The sequence below is a fragment of the Bombus fervidus genome, chromosome 12 (genome assembly GCF_041682495.2).
Source record: "Bombus fervidus isolate BK054 chromosome 12, iyBomFerv1, whole genome shotgun sequence".
Classification (NCBI taxonomy): domain Eukaryota; kingdom Metazoa; phylum Arthropoda; class Insecta; order Hymenoptera; family Apidae; genus Bombus; species Bombus fervidus.
This window is the reverse complement of record NC_091528.1, coordinates 11,858,850-11,880,525: the sequence shown is the minus strand read 5'-3', so window position 1 is coordinate 11,880,525 and position 21,676 is coordinate 11,858,850. Positions and strand designations below refer to the sequence as shown.

Below are 21,676 nucleotides of genomic sequence, written 5' to 3'. Positions count from 1 at the left end.
TGTCCGACAATCTGATCATCGACTATGATCGTACGTGCCTGGAATTATGGATACTGAAAATGCACGTATCGTGCAAGTACTTTGATATCGCATAGCAGACTAGCAGTAATATACGAGGTGGATAAGCTATCTCTTAGTGAGAGGATTTACCAGCAACGAGCAACCAGGTGCTGCCATCTATCGGACCCGACCGAAATCGCAAGAAACTAACAGGAATATAGAACGCGCAAGAAAGTGTATCCCAGACGAGTTCCTGTTAAACAAGGAGCGCACCACTGTGCGACAAGGACAGACACGCGTCTCTTTCTAATTTCTCATCGAATTTTCGACAATTGTTCCGTTTCTGGGACAAAATCCTGCACTTTTGAAGTCGAAGAATATAGAGAATATATCTGAGAACGGTTTGGCGCCGATTTCGACCGGAATTTCTGGTTAATTATTCGATTTTTAATAATTATCCACGGCGTTCCCTGGTCAGCCGGGGCCGACGTCGCGAATTTTCACATAATTCTCGCTACACGCGGTTAATTTGCGATCTTTCATGCACACAGAATTTAGTACAGGATCTAAGGAAGCTTCTCCAATTTCTTAGACATATGGATCATATGGATAATATGGATAATACGGCGTAAAATTGGTATTTGTAAAAAGTTCGCCGACCAATACCGCGACATTTGCTACGATAAATGTCCACAACTAATTAATTAAAGGTAAATCCCGATTGAAATCGGTGTGTGAATGTTGCCAGAGGTTCCACCTTTGTCTTGCGATGCTGAAAGTTCATGATTTTTACCAGGGAGAAGAATAATTAAGGAATAATCGTGTAGTTAGAGGGAGAAGTGTACGTCTGTCCTTGTCGCACGGTATAGCCGTCCTTGTCTAACAGGAGTCGAGATACCTACTCGCACATTCTATACTCCTGTTACTTTTCTGCAGTTCCAGCCGGATCCGATAGATGGCAGAGCACTTTTGGCTGGTCAAACGTTAAAAGAGTAGAATAGACGAAGAAGCAGAGACGACGATGATGGAGAGTATACGATAGACAGCTGCTAGATTATTGGTATTGTTACAAGTTTTATGTAGGATAATTGTTAGTAAGAAGGGTAGCGTGTGTACACACGTGCAAAGTAGCGAAGTACTGGTGATAGTTTTGATTCTCGTTAGTGGCAAACGACTAATTCTAGTCTAGCTTTACGATCGCGTAATTTTCTTTGTTAGACCGCGTCGGCTTTCTTGCTACCGGTGTATCGGCGAACTCGGCGACGAATCTAGGAAAGGTGAGAAATTTATCGTGGTAAATTGTAAGAAAGCTATTGTTGCAAAAATAATTCATTTATTGATAGGAAATAAAATTATATACACTTTGTAGGAAGAAAATTATATTTACAAGTATGTGGACTTATAGCGCGGCGAATCGATTCGGAGATATTCGAACGTAGCAGGCATATAATATAATTCCATAAATATAAACGTATATGTATACGTTTATGTAGAAAGGTAATTAGAGAAGCCGGTACACAGAGTACGTTGATGATGATGGTTAACGATCGCTTGTACAAACATGTATATACTTGCAAGTACATACTTTTAGGAACGAAGGAAAATGGTCGTTCCTTTTAGGTGTAGCGAATTGCCGGCTGCTCGTTTCCACTATTCTAGTCTCGACGATCGGAGAAACAAGGTATTTAGGGAATAAATAAGGATAGACGGGAAGACGAGATCGGGGAAGACGAGCCAGGTGGTGAAATTTGTCGTCTCGACAATTCACGATACCGATTGGTCCGGATCTAGTTGGAAACTGCGCAAACTATTGGCTGTAATTAAGAATGAAAAATTGGCTGTGCAAGTGGGGCGGGAAACGTTGGGAAATCGTTGTTCTAGAAGGAGGAGTTTGCATAAAAAGATAAATACCGAGCAGTCTAAAATAATAAGAGTAGGTAGGACAAGGATGGTAGATGGAAAAGAAAGGAAGAACGCGTTGGTTGGCGAAAAAGCGTAAAAAGAGAGATATCGGGTGGCTGGAGAAGAAAGGATCGGTGGCTGTTAGAAATACACGTGCTCGGACGAGATGGCGCGAGTGAGACGATGACGGTTCGCTTCGGAATCATTGGCAGCTTCCTTTTTGTTCTTTTCTATGTGGTCGGCGGTTAAGTCGATGCAGAAATTGTCGTAAGCGTACGCGTTTGTCGTGATATTGCGATGCTTCTCCTCGGGTATCGAGGCAAATTTCTCGAGCGTGATATCATTAGGCTGAAGAAAGATGGCGGCTGTTGGCTGAACATTGGCGGGCGGGTCTGTCGCGAGTTTCCTCGAGAATCCGTTTTCTATTTCGTCGAGGCTTCGACCTCTGGTCTCGGGGAGGATGGTGAGAGCGAACGCGGCTCCTAAGCTAGAAGCTACGGCGAACGTCCACATGAAGCACTCGATACCAACTATCGGTTGCAGATTAGGATACATTTTGATGGTTGCGAACGTTAACATTTGCACGATACTGGTAGTGATGCCTCCTAAAGATCCTCTGAACCTTAGCGGATAGAGTTCGGAAGTCATGACCCATGGCAGAGTGAGAAATCCTATCATAGAGGAGCCTACGTGGCCTCCGATGCATGCCAAGGATACCACCGATGGCAATTTGAACCTGTGAGGAAAATTGCATCGATTAATTTGATTAATTTGGATCGAGTTCGTGTCAACGAACGTGATTAAGTAGAAAAACGAACAGAGTGGACTAAAAGGAGAGAAACGTTTGCCTTTTTCAGCCTGGCTATTATTATCTATCGCCAAAGTTGAACGATCACGTTCATATATTACGTTAATATACCATTCACTAGAGCAAACTTATTGTGTTTGATCGTGTTTTATATCGTATACGAATTACGCTATTATGCTAATATTGGTATAATAATATTATGAAATATGCTATTACGCCAAGTAAAAAAAAAAAAAAAAATAGATTATGGGAGGAATTGCTCATTTTATGGCTCCGATTACACCTATAAACTAGAATTACGCACTAGGTATTGTACAAACCGTCATCCAAGAGCTAAATTCGACGTGGACACTGCCGATGATTCGTCGAATTTATACATGCATTCGTGCTCGCTAGACCAGGCTGACCAAAGCTTTACGGAGACGATAGAAAAGAGGAAGAGGAAGAGGAAGAGGAAGAGGAAGAAAAGAGTCGAGTTAATAACAAGCGGAAAAGATACGAACCTGTAGGAGAGAGCAACGCCTACGGCAGAGATCGCCATTCCTAAGCCACTGACGAAGGCTAGCGCTTTTCTGCCAAAGCTGTTGGCTAGGCCAGCGCCGGCTATCGACGCGAACAACCTGATCACACCGATTCCAACGCTCGCGGAATACTCGTTCAGGTCGATACCGATGTCCTCGAGGATGCTGACCGTGTAGAAGAGGATTATATAAATGCCCGACATTTGCTGGAGCGCGAAGAAAGCGAACAGCACGAGGAAAGGCTTCCACACGCTTGGCATGTGAAGAGCTTTCAACAGACTCTCTTTTCCCTCTTCTCTTTTCACGTTTGCCTCGCAAAGTTCCTCGTACTCTTTGTCGGTGGTTAGACTAGAGCCTCGTAGCCACAACAAGGATTCCTTCGCCTCCTCGTTTCGTCCTCGAGCGACTAGCCAACTCGGTGTTTCCGGGATCATACTGGCAAGTTGGAAAAGAAGAAGAAGAAGAAGAAGAAGAAGAGAAGAAGAGAGAGAGAGAGAGAGAGAATAGATAAGAATTAAGGAGTAAAATAGTTATTATAGGAATGAAAATAGTTATTACCGCGTTAGCGCCAGCGAGAGTATAGCAGGTGCTATACTGATGGCAGCGGCCTTTTCCCACGTGGTGAACGCTCCCAACGAGTAGATCATCAGGACACCGAGCGAAACTAAAACCGGGCCACAGCTTCCCAGCCAGGCTCTCTGGTTTGGTGCGGCGGCCTGTAATATTTTTCACCGGTCAAACGTTAATTGTCATATTTCGTATAAGCTGGTATAAGCTGTTAATTATATGATGTAACGAATCAAAGGGAGAAATACCTCGCTGACGTAAAGGTATAGGCCGTTTGCCATGCCCATGCCGATTCCACTGACGAATCTGCCCACGTATAACAGAGGCAAGCTTTTCGCCAACGCTATCAACAACCATCCAGCGGCATGAGGCAAACTGGCCAACGCGATAGCCGATCTTCTTCCGAACCACTCTGAGCATAGTCCGGCGATTAACGAGCCCAAAGGATTAGAGATGACACCTAGGGCAGCGATCCAAGACGTTTCATCGGCGTCCGCCAACCGACTGGCCAATAGTTGCGGCACTAAAATCGCGCTGAATCCTTGACCAAGCCCCACGGATATTTGTCCAGAATGCGCCGCCAGGCCAGCGAATATCTAAAAGTACCGACACCTTTGAATACCATTTTGATTTGAAAATCACCTTCGTCGCAGGCACAAATGCGGCGCGGTAAAAAGCGCGGTAAACGATAATAGTATAGTAGTATAGCTACGATCCGGCATTTGCGATCCGGTGTGCCGTTTCCATCGATTCGTATCTCGTATCGGTCGGTATCGGTTTCCGCGTTTCAACCAATATCGGGGTTGCGCGTGTCGCGCCCGATCCAACCTAAGAAATGCAAGGAAATGACACGGATTACGCGTACGAATCTCGAAAATCCGATGTAACGTCGCTCTCAACTGGCCTCGTGGAAACAAGCCCGCGCGCATCTTCTCCACCGATACGTCGAATCGCGATGATTACCGCAACAGATCGCGATCGTTCGAGCGCATTGTCTCGTTGTTACTCGCGTACACTTGTGCAACGCGTGCCGGTGGCCTTTTGCTTTTTTCCCCTCGACACTGTCTCTCTCGGGTCGCTCAGTCTCGCCGTTCGTGTCCTCCTGCGTGCCATTCTTCCTACGATTCGTCCGATATTCGTACGATGTCTCTCGTCGTTGCTCGCTCCTTGCCAATTAATCGCGGATCCGTCGGACACTGGTGAAAACGGTTCGACGCCGTTCTCCAGCTAACGACTGTCGTCGAAACGTTTCCAACCTGCCACGGTACCATCGACATTCTATCGAGTATTCATCAGATAACGATAAGACAAAGCTGAACGAACATGTTTAGGAAGAGAGCTTCCTCCGATAGTTGCAGCGCGAGTCGACCGCCGCGTTCGCGATTGCGCAAACCATCTTTAAAGCTCTTGCTTTATTTATACACCGTTATCCATCCATTGCGGATAAACGATCGAAAACGATTCATCGACCATCGAATCGAACAAAGTTGCACGAAAGTGTAATTCCCTTACCGCTTTCTTCTGACCAGAGCATGCCACCCTCCACCACAGTTTCGCTCGAGTGATCATCGCGTCGCACGAATTTTATCTGTAACAGAGAAAGAGAGAGAGAGAGAGAGAGAGAGAGAGAAAGCAACTTTCTTAAAAGAAGCAAATTCGTAGAAGCCGGAAGCTTCCAACGAGACTATCTTTCGCAAGGGCTTGCGCAGCCGATCGAATAATCGCACCCGTTTAAAGCCTAAGCGATCGTTCTTAGAGCGACGATATGGCATACGATGTGTTTCGTGATTCACAGTCGCAAGACGCGCGCGATTTTCTATCGCGTCTCTATCGCTTCTCGTCGTGACAGATTCGCACGCGAGTCGTCATTTCTCTATTTTTCTCTTTATCCACGTTATCTCGTTCTCTTTGAAACGACGAATCGCGCGACCATCGTTTTCCGAGGAAATTTAACCAAATGGACGATCCCTCTATCGGATTCTCGCCTATCGATCGTATAAACCTACAAGGTATACGAGTATAGTTGCAGTTTTATGTTTGCTCCACTATCGGATAATAGATCGTTGTTGCGAATGCCGGTGCTTTTTTTCCTCGTTTCCCTCGTTTCCGTTTTTTCTAATAATTCACGTAAGAAACTGAAACATCGTGATCCAACGATCACAGCGAGACGCTTGCACAAAGCACGCGTTATGACGCGGTCTCGTGCACGTTCGCAATTACGTATAAAGATCGCTGACGTTCAACAGGAAAGCCTGCGATGATACCGATTCTACGTGCAAGATTCGCGATAATGTTCGAAAATGATCGCAGGTACGACTGTCGTGTTACGCGAGACGGATGGCGAGTTGCGCGACGGAAACGGTACGATCGAATCGAATCGAATCGAACGGGACGGAATGGAAAATTGTACGGTTCCGGTCAGTTCTACAGTTTCTTTCTTTCTTTCTTTCTTTCTTTCTTTCCTTCTTTCTTTCCCTCTTTCTCTCTTTCGTTCTCTCTTTCTTTCTCTCTTTCTTTCTCCCTCCCTCCCACCCTCGTTCTCTCTCTCTCTCTCTCTCTCACTCTCTCTCTCTCTCGCTCTCTCTTTCTCAAGCTGAATTCTCGAAACAAGCGGTCGTTTATTCTTCCAACTGGTGGATATGTTTTCGCAAGTGTAACGTACAATGCTGGACAATCGTGACGGTTGAACCGGTGCTTAAATAAATATGCCACTTGTATTTCGTTCAACCTGTCGATGCTTCTATATTGATTTAATCGCGACGCTGGTACACACGGACGCAATAAAAATTTGTTATCGCCTTTGCACGCTAACAACCTTTCGTTAATGCTTTTTCAAGCGACTTTGACGAACGAGTCGCTGTCGAAGCTGTTCCTATCCGTTAAAAACCGATCGATCGTCATCGTTATCGTTAATTTATCGTAGAATAGAAAAACGATTCGTTAATGCCAAAAAAAAAAAAAAAAAAAAAAAAAACCATGTCCAAGCGTCGGACGCATTAACGGCGTTAACGTAACCGCCAGCGTATCTATACAACCAGCTATCTGCGTACGTACAATGGTACGATACATGCTCGCAAGTATGTACGTGCATGTATGCAGCGATTTCAAGCGACAGGTAACGCGCGCAGGAACATCGTCGGCAACATCGATCGAATCGATTTGAATCTCTTCCGTCTTCTGTTTATTCTCGATACGCGATTCGTTTTGAAATCGGACCGAGTCATACCGAGTTATTCCAAATTTATGAACGACGCGTAACGATTCCTAACGTTTTCTACATATCGCAACGATCCACGATAAGATATATCGTACGATACTTACTTAATCTGTTACTTATTAGTTGATGTAATACTTGAAAAGGATAACTTTAAGATAGCTAAGACTGACGTAAAGAGATACTACTAACCTTTGGTAGTTACACTTATATCAATAAGTTGTACGTATTAAATGTAAGACGTGACAAGCCGAGTTCAAGTTTCCCTCCTTTTCGTTCAATTTCGATTATGTTACGTCCCCCAGTGATAGTACGTAGTAGCACGTTCGATCCAATGGCCCATTCCTCACTCGACGAACGATTTACAACGTGTTCGGAGAGTAGAATGCGAGCAGAACGCGGATTCTCACGGTAACCTCGTATCACGCCGATCGTCAGCTCAACGATCGTAAATCACTTTTATTGGCGGCGGTTCTCTGTCTCGGTGCAAGGATGTTCCGCTACTGGATTTCGCCACTGTGAATCTTATATCCTATAAATATAAAATCCTATAAAATCGCGGTCACGATCCACCACGGCGACGACGGAACGTAGATGCACCTGTGGCAACAGGTCGGAAGGCGGCAGAGAACACGAGCTACGATCAAAGTTATTTCGATTGCGACCCGAGTCCTCGCCGCGCCGCACCGCGCCGCGCGCCGCACCGGTGACGATCAACGTTCTTGCTCCTTCCGCGTTAAAATCGCGACAACCTGCGAATCAACGATGTACACACGTGCTTCCGAGTCATCGAGACTGTTTCGTACACAAACACGCACAGAAGGTCCGCCGTGGGTTTTTTCGCTTCTCATTCGGCACTGAGATGATTTTTGTCGGCGCGTTCGCATTTATAGTTGCGCGGCAAGGCGCCTCTCTCGAAACGGCGCTTCGCGAAGCGCCCTTCCAGGGTCGTCTCGAGGTCTCTCTCCCTCTCCCTCCCTCGCGCGCGCGCGTGCCCCCCCCTTCCTCTCTAACTCCCTCTCACTCACTCTCTCGCGCCACCACCAGAAATCTTCTCCGACCCCTAACTATATTTTTCTACGTCGCGACCGATTCGCCTTTATTTTTTCTTCTGCTGAGAAAATTTGCCCGCATTGTTGCTTCGTTTCACAGCGAGTTATCCTTTTGCAAGGAGAAACGAGTCGAACGACCTAAAAAAGTCGACCTAAAAGAGTTGATCCTCGATTCTTCTGTGGGAGGAATCGAAGTTGGGGAAGACACGACGAAGTCAAGATGCGACGATCGTTCGTGCTTTTACGAGCATTCGGAAATGCGGCAGGTTTCTATTTTCTCTCTTTCTTTACACGTTTTAAACATCGGACAATCGATTTTCGACGCAGATTTTTACAAAGACGCTGGTTTTTCCTGGTAACACGATAATTGCGAGTCACTGAAAGTTAGTTAACGGTGTAGCCGATTATCGAACGATGCTGCAGCTGCGAAACGCCCTATCGTAGCGACTCGTCTTTCTAAGAAGCTTGCATCGTCGAAGGAAGGAGTAGAATTCGCGTGCCGCCTCGGAAATGTCCGATTTTAAAGCATTTTATCATCGGCTGACAAAATACGTACGTAATCGATACGTAAGATAGACGTGCCTTTTCACTTTTTTAAGTTGTAACGTTTCTACACGGTTCGGAACGGTTTTGAAGGAGACGAGGATACAGAAGAGACTTACTTACTTGTTTACTTGCTCGCTGCTTTAGCGGAGTTGTCCGACGAATACAAGTTGCTCGCTGTGACGGACGAATCTTATCTCGACTGAAACAGCGTCTAACGAAGCTCGCGATACAATCGAGTCTTTGATCCACCAGATTCGAGACCATGATCGGGTTACGTACGCGTACTGTCCACGCGTTTGCCAGTAAAAGCCGCAATTGTATTGCGCGTTCGCGACAAAAGGCTGGATCTTCCTGGTGACTGTAAGCGATTCAACGGTTGCGATTAATAAGAACGCGTAACGTGCAACAGATTCGCATCCTAGCTGTAATCGATATTGGACAGACGACGTCAACGCGATTGATCTGCTTCCTAAGTAATGACGTAAGATCAACGACGCAATGTAAATCGTACAGCAACGATATTTTTAACCGTTTTTGTACCGCGCAATTTTTCAACGACCGTTTCTATAATTGACAAACGGTCGGTCGGCTGTATGTGAGTGACTGACTGACTAAATGTTATCTACTAGATAGGTAGATGGACATAATTAAAGAAGCAAGAAAGTAAGCAGGTATATGTATATATGTATCATGTATATTATCGTATTATGCACATTAATAAGCATATTCGAGGCCCGTACGACACCCGTCATTTGACGTTTATTTTACCGTTTATTCAAACGCGTCGTAGGAAACATTTTAAAATTTCATTAGCACCGTAATAAATAGAGCAGTTTATCGCGATTATTTCATCTTTACGGTAAATAATTAGAGCGCTAATATATTTATATCGCATACGGTTGCATAAGGAGCGGGAATTATTGCTAATTAAACATCGAATCGTCGCATCGTTGCGTTATTGGCTACTAGTTGTCGGCCTCGACAAATATGTTTCCGATATTTCGATTTGGATACGTTGGAAAAAGGAATGTACATTGCCAGGTACACCGTCCGAAGGTGTTAAATATGGTATTTATCCTGATACGATGACCGCCGTTACGAGAGACATCATCGTGCACACTGCACTGCACTGCACTGCACTGCACTGCGCTGCGCAGCACTGCGCTGCACCGTAAGGAGCACGGAGCACGGAGCACGGGGCACGGGGCACGGGGTGCAATACACGCAGTCGAGGTCTGCAAGTATCCTTTTCTTTATCGACCACTTGTTATCCCTTTACGATCGGTGTTTCTTTGAATCACTTTTTCATCAGTCGAGCGTTATATGATCGCCAGGGCCTTCGAACTCGATTTTTCCAAGGAGAATTCTGTCTGACCTAAAAATCTTGCCTCTCGAGCCGCCGATGAATCTCGATAAATGTCGTGTTATGGGAACGAGAGTCCTTATATCCGTGAAATAGTAACTGAGACACTGATGGTTTCGTCGTTGAAAACACAAGTGACTGGTACATTTTGATCCCAACTCTCTCTCTCTTTCTCTCTGTAGCTCTCGGCTAACCCACGCATTGATTCATTTTCGCGGATCGAATTGTAAATGAAAGCGAGGCACTGTCGTCTTAACTTGAACGAAAGTGATCGATCAACGCGAGCAACCTGTAGACTATAACGAATGTAAATCCCACTTGGGAATTGAAGCTATCTAGATCGTAGATAAACATTTACAATTCTCAAAGACTGTCGATTCTTTTCTCTCATTACGGATTATCTTTCCGTCATTTCTCGTTCATTGTGTGCGACGAAATGACATGTGATTTTCGCGCACCTACAATTTTTGTGGATAGTTGACGCGTTGCAAGCACGTGTTCGAACAATCGCATCCTGTATAAAGTCTTATTTCCAGCTTCTCGTTATATAAGCGAACCAGTGCTATTTCTCAATCGCCAAAGATCGTGGACAACAGACGAGTGGACAACAGATGAGTGGACAACAGTGCCGTAGGAAGGGATAATATCTTCCGGTGTTTAGGTTTAGAACAACAATCTCGACTTTTTGTTTCTTTCGTCTTTTAAACGCGCGTAAAACGCGCAGGTTTTCTACGTTTACGCGTGTTTTAAAAGGCAAAGAAGAAAGTAAAGAAGCGAGATAGAGGAAGAAGGGAAGAAGGAGAAGGAAAAACACGTTGACGGTAAAAGTTGTCGGTTATACTATTTTTCGGTAATTGTTAATCGTCGAACGTCGCGAACGTCGTGTCAATTGAAAAAGTATTCTCGATTTAGCCTCCGACCAATTACTCCCGGATCATTGTACCGGCTATCGCTATAACGCACGCTCCTCTATTAATCTAATCTGAGATGTTTGTCGTTATTTATCGCTATCTTCGCATCGTTTTGTCTCAATTTCAATTTCTTTTCAAGTTCTTTCCCATGTTCTTTCGATGAATTTGCCATTAATAATTATCTATTATTCGCTTATTTATATTTCTCCGACTAGCGTATAGCGTATGCTGCGATGATCGTAGATTCGATAACGAGCGAAGAAATAATCCGTTCGTAACTAAACACACGAGATATTACTTTATCGAATCACGAATCACTTTCTGTTTGATAAATCTGTAAATTTGATGCACGTTACGCGAACAACTATCGCATCGGATTATTACGATTAAGTTGATTGTGTCGCCTGATCGATGTTTCGCGGTCGTTGCACGTTCGATGAAAGGATGGGACACGAGGGTGCATAGTTCGCTAGTTCGCTAGTCTTACGCTATTACACGCTGTGGCATATTCATAACACGCGGTTATTTATAATTTATGGAATGTCGGCGTGCCATACTATTTACGTATACTATACGTATATGAACGTTTTTCGAAGGCATGCAGAATTGCTCGCCGTTCTAATCGCACTGTAAACAACCGGAGCGATAAATTCTGTTCGTCATTGTCCTTTTTTTTTTTCTTCTTTTTTTTTTATCGTAACTCGTAGCTTACTTTTTTAAGCATTCTTCTTCCTTTAATACTTTGCGCGACATACCTTTCTTCTACGAACGATTACTCATTGTCGGTTATTCGTTGTTTCGTCACCGACTGCGAATCCGCGTTGCCTTTACTTTTTACCGTTTGGTGCATCCCGATGACGATTGACAATATCCGATATATTCGATATACGAATATCAAAAGCAAAATATACCAGAAACAAATTTTATCGGTTAAACGACACGCGCCGCTTAACTCAACTTCAGCTTCTTTTCCATGGGATAAGACGGCTCAAGAATATCTGTCACGATACATCACGATCACGATCACGATCACGATCTCGGATTCACTCTTATCGATCGTTTCTTATTGATCGTTTAATAGCGTTAATCGATCCACGATTCTCCCTCTGAAAAATCGAAAAAATCTGAAAAATCTGAAAATCTAAACATCTATCGACCGTAAATGAACATTTTCGATTCTTTTTCGCTCTGATCTGTTGGTAGATACAAGAATATCGATACACCGGTGATGGCGAAACAATTGGGAAAACGGATCGTTGTCATTCGTATCCGTTGAATGTAAAATTGGCGAGCAAGCGTCGATCGGGCTACGTCCAACGCGAAAAATAATTGCACGGAGCGGTTCGCGGACCAACTGGTAGTCGTTGTTGTTCTTCCAACAAGTGCGAAGAAAAACAAAATAAATTTAGAGAAATTTATTTAGAAGAACGTTTGATAACATTTCGTACGGTCGCGCTAATGAAATTTTAAACGCGAAATTACATAAGGCCGAGAGAGCTCTCGTATTCCTCGTCGTACCCTGTTGTATCAGAGATTGAAATACTGGAACGTTAGTATCCGGGTGGGATCGTTGCTTGGTACATACATAGTATCGGTAGCCGATGTTTTCTTCGAGCAGACAGAGACGCTTAGTTCCCCTCGGAGACCTTGCCATTGATCGACCACTGTGCGAATGAACGAAAGTCGGACTGTATTAAAGCGATTGTATTAAACCAGGAAACAAGTCCAAGGACCTGTTTGACTCAGGAAGCCGCTATCTCCATGACGAATGGCTTTTATGTAAATTCAAGTGGCAGCCCTCGGAAGCCTTCCGTTTCCGATTACGATTGACCTTACATTGCTAACAAGATTTCTTTTCTTTCAATCTCTCTCTCTCTCTCTCTCTTCCTTCGTTGGCGCCTACAAATCTAGTCGTATTTTTTCTCGCAAACAGCGCGAAACGCACTACCGTTGTTAAATCGAAGAATCTCTAGATCCTAGACCAGAGATCGAAAATAGACAGCCTACGTTCTTGTATTGTAATCAATGTTTTAACCAATGCCGCCACGTACGACACGTAATCGACGACGATTAATTGAGATAAGCAGATAGTGACAGGCAAGAGAACAAATTTCGATCGGTAAAAGAAAAAGGAGGATAGAGAGGGAGAAGTAACTACGACAGCGCGCGAATGCGATAACAATAAGTTGTTTGTCTCGTAAATTTACGATAGGACGAAAGACGATTATCTATGGACGCAGGCTAGAAAATATATAAACCGTTAAGCGGGTCGATAGTGCTATATGGCAGCAAGCACTATGTCGCACAAAGCATGAAAACGTAGGAAAACGGAAGAATCGAGGCTCATTGACCGGATCAATAACCGTTGTTATATTATCACGTTAGCCTGATTAAGTGACGCGTGCGACTGCCATTATTTCCTTGCATCGCATCCGTCGAACCTTTTCGTCCCTTCTCTTTCTGTTTCTCTTACAACTCGTAGATCGGTTGCTCGTTACTTTATCTAGTTCTTAATCTCGTCACGTTGTCTCACCAGCTATGACAGAAGTATAGACAAGTATAAGGTAATTGGTTGACGTTCGACAACGGCAACGAGATTCTACATTGCGATAACGTTGTATAGAGAGGTAGAAACGCGCGACACGGAGGCTTCGAGGGAACGATCGAGAAACCGACCGTGGATGAATTGTCCGACGCCTTTCGCGTGCAAAATGATATCACGTAATATCGACGTAATACGAAACAATTCGAACAATGGACTACAGTCGCGGTCGTAGAAACTCGTCGATTCAGCTGCATCGTCGATCTAACGACAATTATATTCGCTTATTTAACCGCGTGGCAATCGTCGTGGAAGAATTTCATCGATACGAGCAGAAGCGTTGCCGCTAACAGAAAAGTTTCTGCAGAAACAATGCTGGGAACCTTAAATATCGACGATAATGTTGATCTTGACTTGAAACGACTAAAGTGTCGTAGTTGCGATACGTGTACAATATAGATGTACGTGTATACATATATACTAGCTGTTACGAGCTAGATTACAAGCATGAATAAACGAAAAGACAAAAGGTACTTTGCAGCTGTTGCATCCTTTCACTCGTTTTTCCTTTTCAATCGATAATCGTTGAAAGAATGTCCGAATTTTATGGCGTAGATTTTCTCAACCCTTTCGATCGACACTAGTGGCACAATTTAATACGTTACACTAGCGAGACTAACGATAGGTTAACTTTCAGAAAGACTGCTACTAGATCGATGGGATTCTTCTCAGATTGCTGAAATGGGATCTACCTACAACTGCGTAATTAAGACCAGATTTCGCCGATAACGAGTCTCGTACACCGTATTATTATATATCACTGTGGCTCACTGTTCGAGAAAAATTCGTTTCGAGAGGACTGAAGCTTGTTCGGTGGTTGGTGATTGGGAAATCGAAAACAGGACAACGAAACAATTCGAAGATGGTAACAGAGATTGAAAGAGTCTGGGTGGATGCGAGGTGGGTGTAAGGTGAATATCGGTACGATGAAAAGTATGGAAAACGAATGGAAGAAGGTACGAATGGAGGACGATGTCGCGATTAAATATGGTCGTTCGATCCTAGAATCCAACGAATCCTAAAACGGGATGCGACGCGTGTATCAAAGTCCACGATCTCGGTATATAGTGGCCGCTGGCAGCATAAGAGTTGGTGAAATTACGTTGACAGAGACAGACGGCAGAAAACAGAACCTTGAGAGAAGACGCGTGTGCTGTAATACCTTTTGATTTGTGCGCGCGAAACGATCGGATAATCGGTCCGTGGCGAATTCACCAGCTGGCTTCTGAGGGGCCAAGGGAAGGAGTAAATCGCGACGTAACCGCCGACGACGTCCTTTTAAGATCAGCGATTTCATTTTCCACGACACGATGACAATTCGTAATGCCGGCGTTAAAGCGAGCAAATTGAAAAATTAGAGAGCGGGCCACGCGTTCTGTTTTTTCTTATCCCCTCTTCTTCCCTCCTCTTAATTACGATTACGACAACGACAAGACGATCTTGCCTTTTTTCCCCTAGCACGTCGTCGCCGAATTCGCGATTCTGTCTTTCGTACGCAACGCGATAAATTTCGATTTAGAGAACGCCAACGCTGTTTTCTCACGCGACGAAACGAAACTAACGTGTTCGTTACGCGATCCTGTTAACACGACCATTAACTCGATAACGATCGGCTCGGTATCGAGGCTGAAAAAGTGTTAAACTAAAAAGAAAAAAGAAAAAGAAAAAAGACGAGAGGAATTTCCGGAAAACGGACAACGTATCAGGTTTCATTTGGTATTATTACGCAACCCTGATGACTACACACCGATGATAGAAGCGTTCTAACTATATCGGTAAGATTACAACCTGCCACATAATCGCATGCCATAGTTTATAGATATTTTATTTTTTATTTTTTAAATAACCAGCCATTTCCGTGTATCTTATAATTACGTATGGCATGGTTACGTGTACTTACCGTTGACCGTACTTGCAAAGAATAATTTTAGGATCAGAATTGGCAGAGTTCTCACCTTTCAGATCAAAATTACCAAAGTCACGCATCGATGAGAAGTTCGATAGAAACGTTTGATTTAGCAGAGTTTCACAGAAATATGAAATAAATCGATAACATACAATTTATCCATCGTGAATAATTCAAAGTAAACGACTCGTTGTGCCGGTATTCGTTGGCTCGTTTTCTATAGATTTCTAGATCGCTCGCTTTATTTCTAGAACGAAACGTAGCAATTAATAAAATCTGATCGTAAATCTGCTAATACGTCTACGTTACACGTAAGTATATCTCGATTCGATCGAAACCAGCTGCCCGATTTTTTAGCAACCATTTTTTTTTCACTCTTTCCGGATGTTTAGAAGGCGATACTCTATAAATATTAATAAACCTGCGTTATACTAACGACGAAACGTAATTTATCATTTCCGATCGTCCATGCGTCTACGAATTTTTCATGGACGTGTTTCCTAACACGGTTACGTAATTATTTAATTATCATTGTATAAGTATTGCATCTTCGCTAAACCATGACCCTCGTAACGTTTGTTACGAGCAACAAGTTAGCAAACACTCGCACCTTCTTAACAACATGATGCGATACATTTTCATTTACACCGCGTTTCTTAGTCTCCTCCGACAAAATGGCCACGATTTATCTTACGTTCGCAGTATCGAAACGATTGCTTTCGCGATCGCCGCAGATACGTAAGAGGTCGGGATCGATTCTCGAGGAAAGGATTTACCGAGAGCACTGGTTTCGCTCCGACCATTCAAATTATTAGGTAAACGCTTTCGAATCTAATCTAATGATACTTTCTCTTAAAGTTACCCGATTCTTCGACAAAACCGTAACGATCGTTGAAACGTCGAATTTCTATCGATCTTGCATATCTACATGCGCGAGCAACCTAACCCCATGTACACAGTCACTCGCATTTAATATAATTAATTAACTCTTAATTAATACACTCTTTAAAACGGAAGAAATTTTTTGAAATTGCGTTCAACGACTTGAGCTGTTCTCACGCGTTACACGAATCAGTTTACTGGATAATTTAACAAAAAAGAATCGCGAAAAGTCATCTTTTACGACACTTTTATCTCGTTCAGCCCGTATAATGAAAATTGAAACGATACGTTTCGTAAATTCGTAGATCGGTTGTACCGTATGCGCGCTCAACAATGCTGAAACATTCGTCGAGATCGATCGATGCAGATACAGGCATCGAAGGATGTAAAAATCTCAAGATTTATCGCATACGATTATAAGCCGAAAGTGATGAAAAACTACGATTATTCGTCAGATTTTAACGAAGTGAACGAACATAAACGTGCATAAAGGAAAAAAGAAAAAAAAAAAAGAAACAGTTGTAAAAACTAACTTTCGCCATTTCTCTTTCTTTTTCCCCTCTTCTTTCATTTCCGAATTATGACCAACTGCAATTTTTTTTTTTTTTTTTTTTTAACCGCAGCGCTTATCGATGCTATCAGGAGGTAATTTTCCAAATTAAGTATCGCTCGTTGCGAGATTCAAGGAAGCATTGGTTGATCATGGACTTTTCAAAAGCTCGAATCGAAATCTCTTTTGCTTTCGGTGTTTCAGCGTTTGCTAGGACGATAAGATTATGGTTACTCGAGTGAAGCTAAGTAGCTTGCTTTGTAATTCGTCGAGTTCGATCGTGAACAATTTTTAAGCGATCCACGCTTGAAAATAGACTATTCGATTCGTAACTCTACAATAGGCTTGTCCGAACCGTATCCACGTATTTTCGTATTTTCTTTCGTCGGCCGTAATAAATTACGCGGTATTTTCTCGTACCTCCGTTCCGTCGATTATTCCGTATGTTATAGACTAACAGGTGTACCGTTATTACGTTCATCTATATTATCAACAAGTAACAAGCTTGATTATTCCGCGTAAAGCTCGAGATTGAGATTGATTTTAAGATATCGAAGCTCGAATAATTCTTATTATTTTATCTCAACGTTTTACTATATGGGACCATACCGCAAGCATCGATCACGATGAATCGTTAAACTCGTAAAACGCAAGTTGCGTTACATCGCGCAGTTGTTTGTATATATACGTATAATCGCGTTGTTTCTTTTCCTCTTTATACCGATAGATAGTCCGTAATGAACAAAAACGATTAAACGTGTCAAATTACTCGAGGCTTTTAAAATGTTTTGCTCGTAGCAGGTAAACGCTTCGCATTTAGATATTAATTACCTTCCATTATCCATCGGACGAGGATAGTGTCGAGCAATATACAATTCGAAATGCATAACATGCACAGTACGTGCACGCAACGCTGAACCAGGCGTCGTAAATTCGAATTTGTCGCCACACGTACGATACGGATAGCGTAGAGGAGTAGACGGACTGAGGATAACAGGCAGCCTGGAAAAATACAGCGAGGAACCAACTGAGAAAAAACTAGGCAAGGATGGGAAAGACGAACAAGAGCAAAGATAGGATCAAGTAGTAAGAAAGTAGCGATAGTTAGGGATTACGCGAGTAAGCGATTAGTCGACTAAAGAGTAGATGACTGGATAGTAAGATAGGTACTATAATTGTAAAGTAAATTTATTAAATCAAAGAAAATAGCAATAATCGGCGACGATAACGTAACTATCCGTGTATCTCCTCGGCGTATCCTCGGCTCATCGCCGTTCTACTATAGGTATAGAGCCTAGGAATTACATAACGAGAGACGATCGAGCGTCGCGTGAAACGCGGGTAATCGACACGGGAGAGAGAGAGAAAAGGGAAACGAAGACTCGCAGGCATAATCGAAGATGGATCCGCGCGAGGAAGCGGCTCGAAGCGTAGATATCGCGTATGCACGTGCAAAGTCGTTGGCGACCAGTCTTCTTTCCGTTGCGTCGCATCGCATCGCATCGCATCGCGTCGCATCGCGTCGCATCGCATCGCATCGCATCGCGTCGCATCGCATCGCATCGTATCGCATCGCATCGTAGAAGAGAACGCCGAGGTATTATGCAAGATATCGGGATCCAACCTTGGCAATGACCACTAACTATAACGATTGCGTTGGCACCGGCCTGTGTCCGTCCGTATCATTAGCTTGCCGCTAGGATAATCGCAGAGTCGGTGGTTCGTGACAACCGATTCACCACCGGCAGCATCTTTTTACTTACTAGCACTTTACTCGCGGAAAAAACAATCACCTGCGGCTGGCGACCGGAAATAAAATTTCCCACTTTACCGACGCGACGCTGATTTGATTAATTTGCATGACTAGTTATTTAAAAAACAGGTACAAGTACGATCGAGGGGAATAATATCCGGTACCTATAAGAAAAACGTTACCGACAAACGGATCGTCTCTGTGATAGATACAATTATTTGCTCCTGTTTATACATCCTGTTTAAGTAGGTAAGAATTAGATTTTCCTTATCCTCGCTTTACGGTGACAATGTAAAGATGTTTGTTCTCGTTCGTTCGTAAGGGATGGATACGTTGGTTTCGTTTTAATTTTAATGAAAATAATAAAAAATGCCTGATTATAGATATACATACATACGTGCGTATGCTTACTCGGATTCACTTTGAAAACTGGCTACGCAAACAGCGACGTAAATTTTCAAGTAAACGATAAACTGAAAAATTCACGTGTTAATCGATGCTCGATTTCTTAGATTGCAACTCTGAAACGAAAGAAACGAAACGAAAGAAACGAAAGAAACGAATCACCTATCGAAAGATTAGAAAAGAGAAAAGCGCTTTCTTCCTTGCTGTAATTTCTAATCGTAAGTAATGTAAAATTTGTATCGTGCGTTGGCGAGAGCGTATTAAAGTGACGCTTCGTAACCCAACGATGCGACAGAATCTGGAATTATTGTATTTGGAACTACTCACTTGTTTAAAATTCACGTGTTAATCGCTAAACATCCGACACACTGGCGAGCCTAGATTCTCCGAATGGAGTTTAAGTCTATCGTATGTACGTTATTTAATTCCCGTCTTATTTCAAATTTCGCGACATCTTGTCAAATGCAATTTTTCATTAAGTCTAATTCTTCCACCGAGTTTAATCTCGTTTAATCCGATAAACTTCAAGTTTATTTCGAAAAAGATGGGAAATTTCGAATTTCGTTACTGTTCGCTACACTAACTCGTGTATGCACATGCAGATACATTCGCGATTGAACAATGAGAAAAGTTTGTGGCGACATCTATCCTTATCGCGCGGAGAGCAAACAAAAGCAATGGGTTACCGATAGCAGATATACGTAATAAGATCAGAGACGAATATAGCAGAAACGGGGTTCCGTGCCTCGTCCGTGATAAGACAGAGATCGTATAACTATTATCGTGCCACAGAGATTTAGAGTCAACGATAGAGTAGTGATCGTTCGTCACGTCCAAATACCAAATCGATAAATGACACGAACGAATAAATAGATAAATGTCGGAAATGACAGAAGAATGGGAAAGATAGTCTTAAACACGCGACAGAAAAATTCTGTGTATAGTACATTATTTATATTATCGCTGTTAGATTACAGAATCCTATACGCTATACACGATGCTTAAAACAACCACTTCGTTAAATCGATTACAAGTTGATCGTCTTTCGTTACTTTTAATGAATTCTACGTTACTTACAACGTATTATATATCGAGTTCTTTCCTATCTATAGCTTCCTTTAATTCTATTATATGTTTCGCACCAGTTTCTCTAAAACTCCAATATCTATAGTCCTCGTGTTCCCGTATCAAGTATATTATTCGTTGTCGTAACTTGTACAATTTTTGCTTGTTCATAGTGACCTTCGCTTTATGAAGTAATTTTTCGTATTCCATTTGCGTGTTTGGGAAACAGTATCTCGAAAGAAATCTTGTAATGGGATGCTGTAGAGAAGGCATTGGTTTTACGCTTACAATTTTGCCTGCGATACGTATTTAGAAGTATTTTTTTCAACGCTGTCTTACCCTGTAGTATTCCCATGGCTGTGGAATATATCCTTCTGGTGTTGGTTCTAAGGTTGCTGGCCCTATAAATACGTTACAATAAAATATGAGCAAACCAGCAGGTATCACGCCCATAAAGATGTAAAAATGCAGCCAATCCTTAGTTTTATACCATTGCCATCGGCTTGCAGTTATAACCATAACGCGATGTTCCGACATGCGTCTTACCGTTCCTAAAAGTTATCAAATTCTTAGTTTTCGAACATTCGTCGACAAAGTTGACTATTTGAAACAGGTCGATTATTTTTCTAATAGCGATCGTTGATCACGTTTTTAATTCTCGTAAGAACAATTCTGTAAACAGGCACAGTGTTCGCGTTCGTGGGAAAATTTGTTGCGTAACAAAACACTACCACTCCTTCGATATACACTGTTCTATCTAGAGAACGAAATATAATTATCTTCGTCACCTTGGTTTTGCAACGCATAATTGTTGTTTTTCCATAGTAATGTTCCCAATAACTCGTTCGTACGAGATAATTTTCGATTAGCCGCAAGCAAAAGTCTACTCACGACAGCCATTTTGGTTTGTAACTATAAAACGGAACGCACTACTTGTCTTGTTGGCTGCTTTACCGACGGTAATCTAGTCTCCTTAAGCCGCGAAACTTGAAATTGCGTACGTCAAATACGATTAAATATTTGTACTTTAATAGGTACATATAAATTTTGTAGGTATATTTGGATGTTACGGTAATTATATAAGGATCGTAGTAGTTTTGATGGTAAAGTTTACCATTTTTTTTTTTCATGCCAAATTGCCGTTTACCTTATCTCATCTAAGATAATATAAATACGAACGCATCGTGTTGAGTTAGAAAGTAATTTATTAAGAGAAAAAGCTTAATCTTTCGTATAAAAAATATGTTTTTTATATATATATATATATATATGTATCTATATAGTATAATATTTATTCATATACATAGTATTTATATGTATATAAATTGCGATTTTGAACGAGAGAAAGAAAGAGAAACGGATAAATTGGCGCCATGCCATCTAATACAAAGGTACATTTAGCGCCAATGAAGTTAGGTCAAGTGAATAGTTGAACTCGAGACAACGATTCTAAATTACAAACGCTACAAACGTTACAAATTCTCGTGATCGTGTTTGAAAGCAACAAAACAACTAACGATAGAAACTGTACCAACGATAATTAATTCTTAGAAAAGGGAAAAACTAAATTTCATTACCAACTTAATATATCTATGATCACGTAAGTTGTCTTCTTGGGCCTAAATATTC

At 42.4% G+C, this 21,676-nt stretch overlaps 2 protein-coding genes across 5 annotated transcripts; both read right to left on the bottom strand.

Moving 5' to 3' along the window:
* Nucleotides 1-2,012: 2,012 nt before the first annotated feature.
* LOC139992626 (facilitated trehalose transporter Tret1) lies at nt 2,013-19,327 on the bottom strand. Of its 4 annotated transcripts, XM_072013637.1 has the most exons (8): nt 19,310-19,327; nt 18,975-19,098; nt 7,205-7,544; nt 5,311-5,386; nt 4,047-4,394; nt 3,790-3,947; nt 3,214-3,666; nt 2,013-2,638 (listed from the first exon to the last, which is right to left on the bottom strand). In XM_072013637.1, the coding sequence occupies exons 4-8, from the start codon at nt 5,365-5,367 to the stop codon at nt 2,044-2,046; spliced, it is 1,611 nt and encodes a 536-aa protein (XP_071869738.1). In that variant the 5' UTR covers nt 5,368-5,386; nt 7,205-7,544; nt 18,975-19,098; nt 19,310-19,327; the 3' UTR covers nt 2,013-2,043. The 4 variants fall into 4 exon arrangements, with proteins under 4 accessions (XP_071869738.1, XP_071869737.1, XP_071869739.1 ...); XM_072013636.1 differs by lacking the exons at nt 18,975-19,098; nt 19,310-19,327 and adding an exon at nt 8,727-8,878; XM_072013638.1 differs by lacking the exons at nt 18,975-19,098; nt 19,310-19,327 and adding an exon at nt 7,613-7,866.
* A 710-nt stretch (nt 19,328-20,037) lies between these two features.
* Nucleotides 20,038-20,987, bottom strand: Nd-sgdh (NADH dehydrogenase (ubiquinone) SGDH subunit). The gene is made up of 3 exons (XM_072013648.1): nt 20,836-20,987; nt 20,387-20,598; nt 20,038-20,305 (listed from the first exon to the last, which is right to left on the bottom strand). The coding sequence occupies exons 1-3, from the start codon at nt 20,945-20,947 to the stop codon at nt 20,066-20,068; spliced, it is 564 nt and encodes a 187-aa protein (XP_071869749.1). The 5' UTR covers nt 20,948-20,987; the 3' UTR covers nt 20,038-20,065.
* Between the last annotated feature and the right edge of the window lie 689 nt (nt 20,988-21,676).

Coding starts and splice junctions, on each gene's coding strand:
- Nd-sgdh (XM_072013648.1), bottom strand. CDS start 20,947: ATGGCTGTCGTGAGTAGACTTTTGCTTGCGGCTAATCGAAAATTATCT. Junction 20,599..20,835: donor TTATGCGTTGCAAAACCAAG/GTGACGAAGATA, acceptor GATAACTTTTAG/GAACGGTAAGACGCATGTCG. Junction 20,306..20,386: donor AGCCATGGGAATACTACAGG/GTAAGACAGCGT, acceptor CCTTCTCTACAG/CATCCCATTACAAGATTTCT.
- LOC139992626 (XM_072013639.1), bottom strand. CDS start 4,911: ATGGCACGCAGGAGGACACGAACGGCGAGACTGAGCGACCCGAGAGAG. Junction 3,667..3,789: donor CTCTCGCTGGCGCTAACGCG/GTAATAACTATT, acceptor CCAACTTGCCAG/TATGATCCCGGAAACACCGA. Junction 2,639..3,213: donor GGCGTTGCTCTCTCCTACAG/GTTCGTATCTTT, acceptor TTTTCCTCACAG/GTTCAAATTGCCATCGGTGG.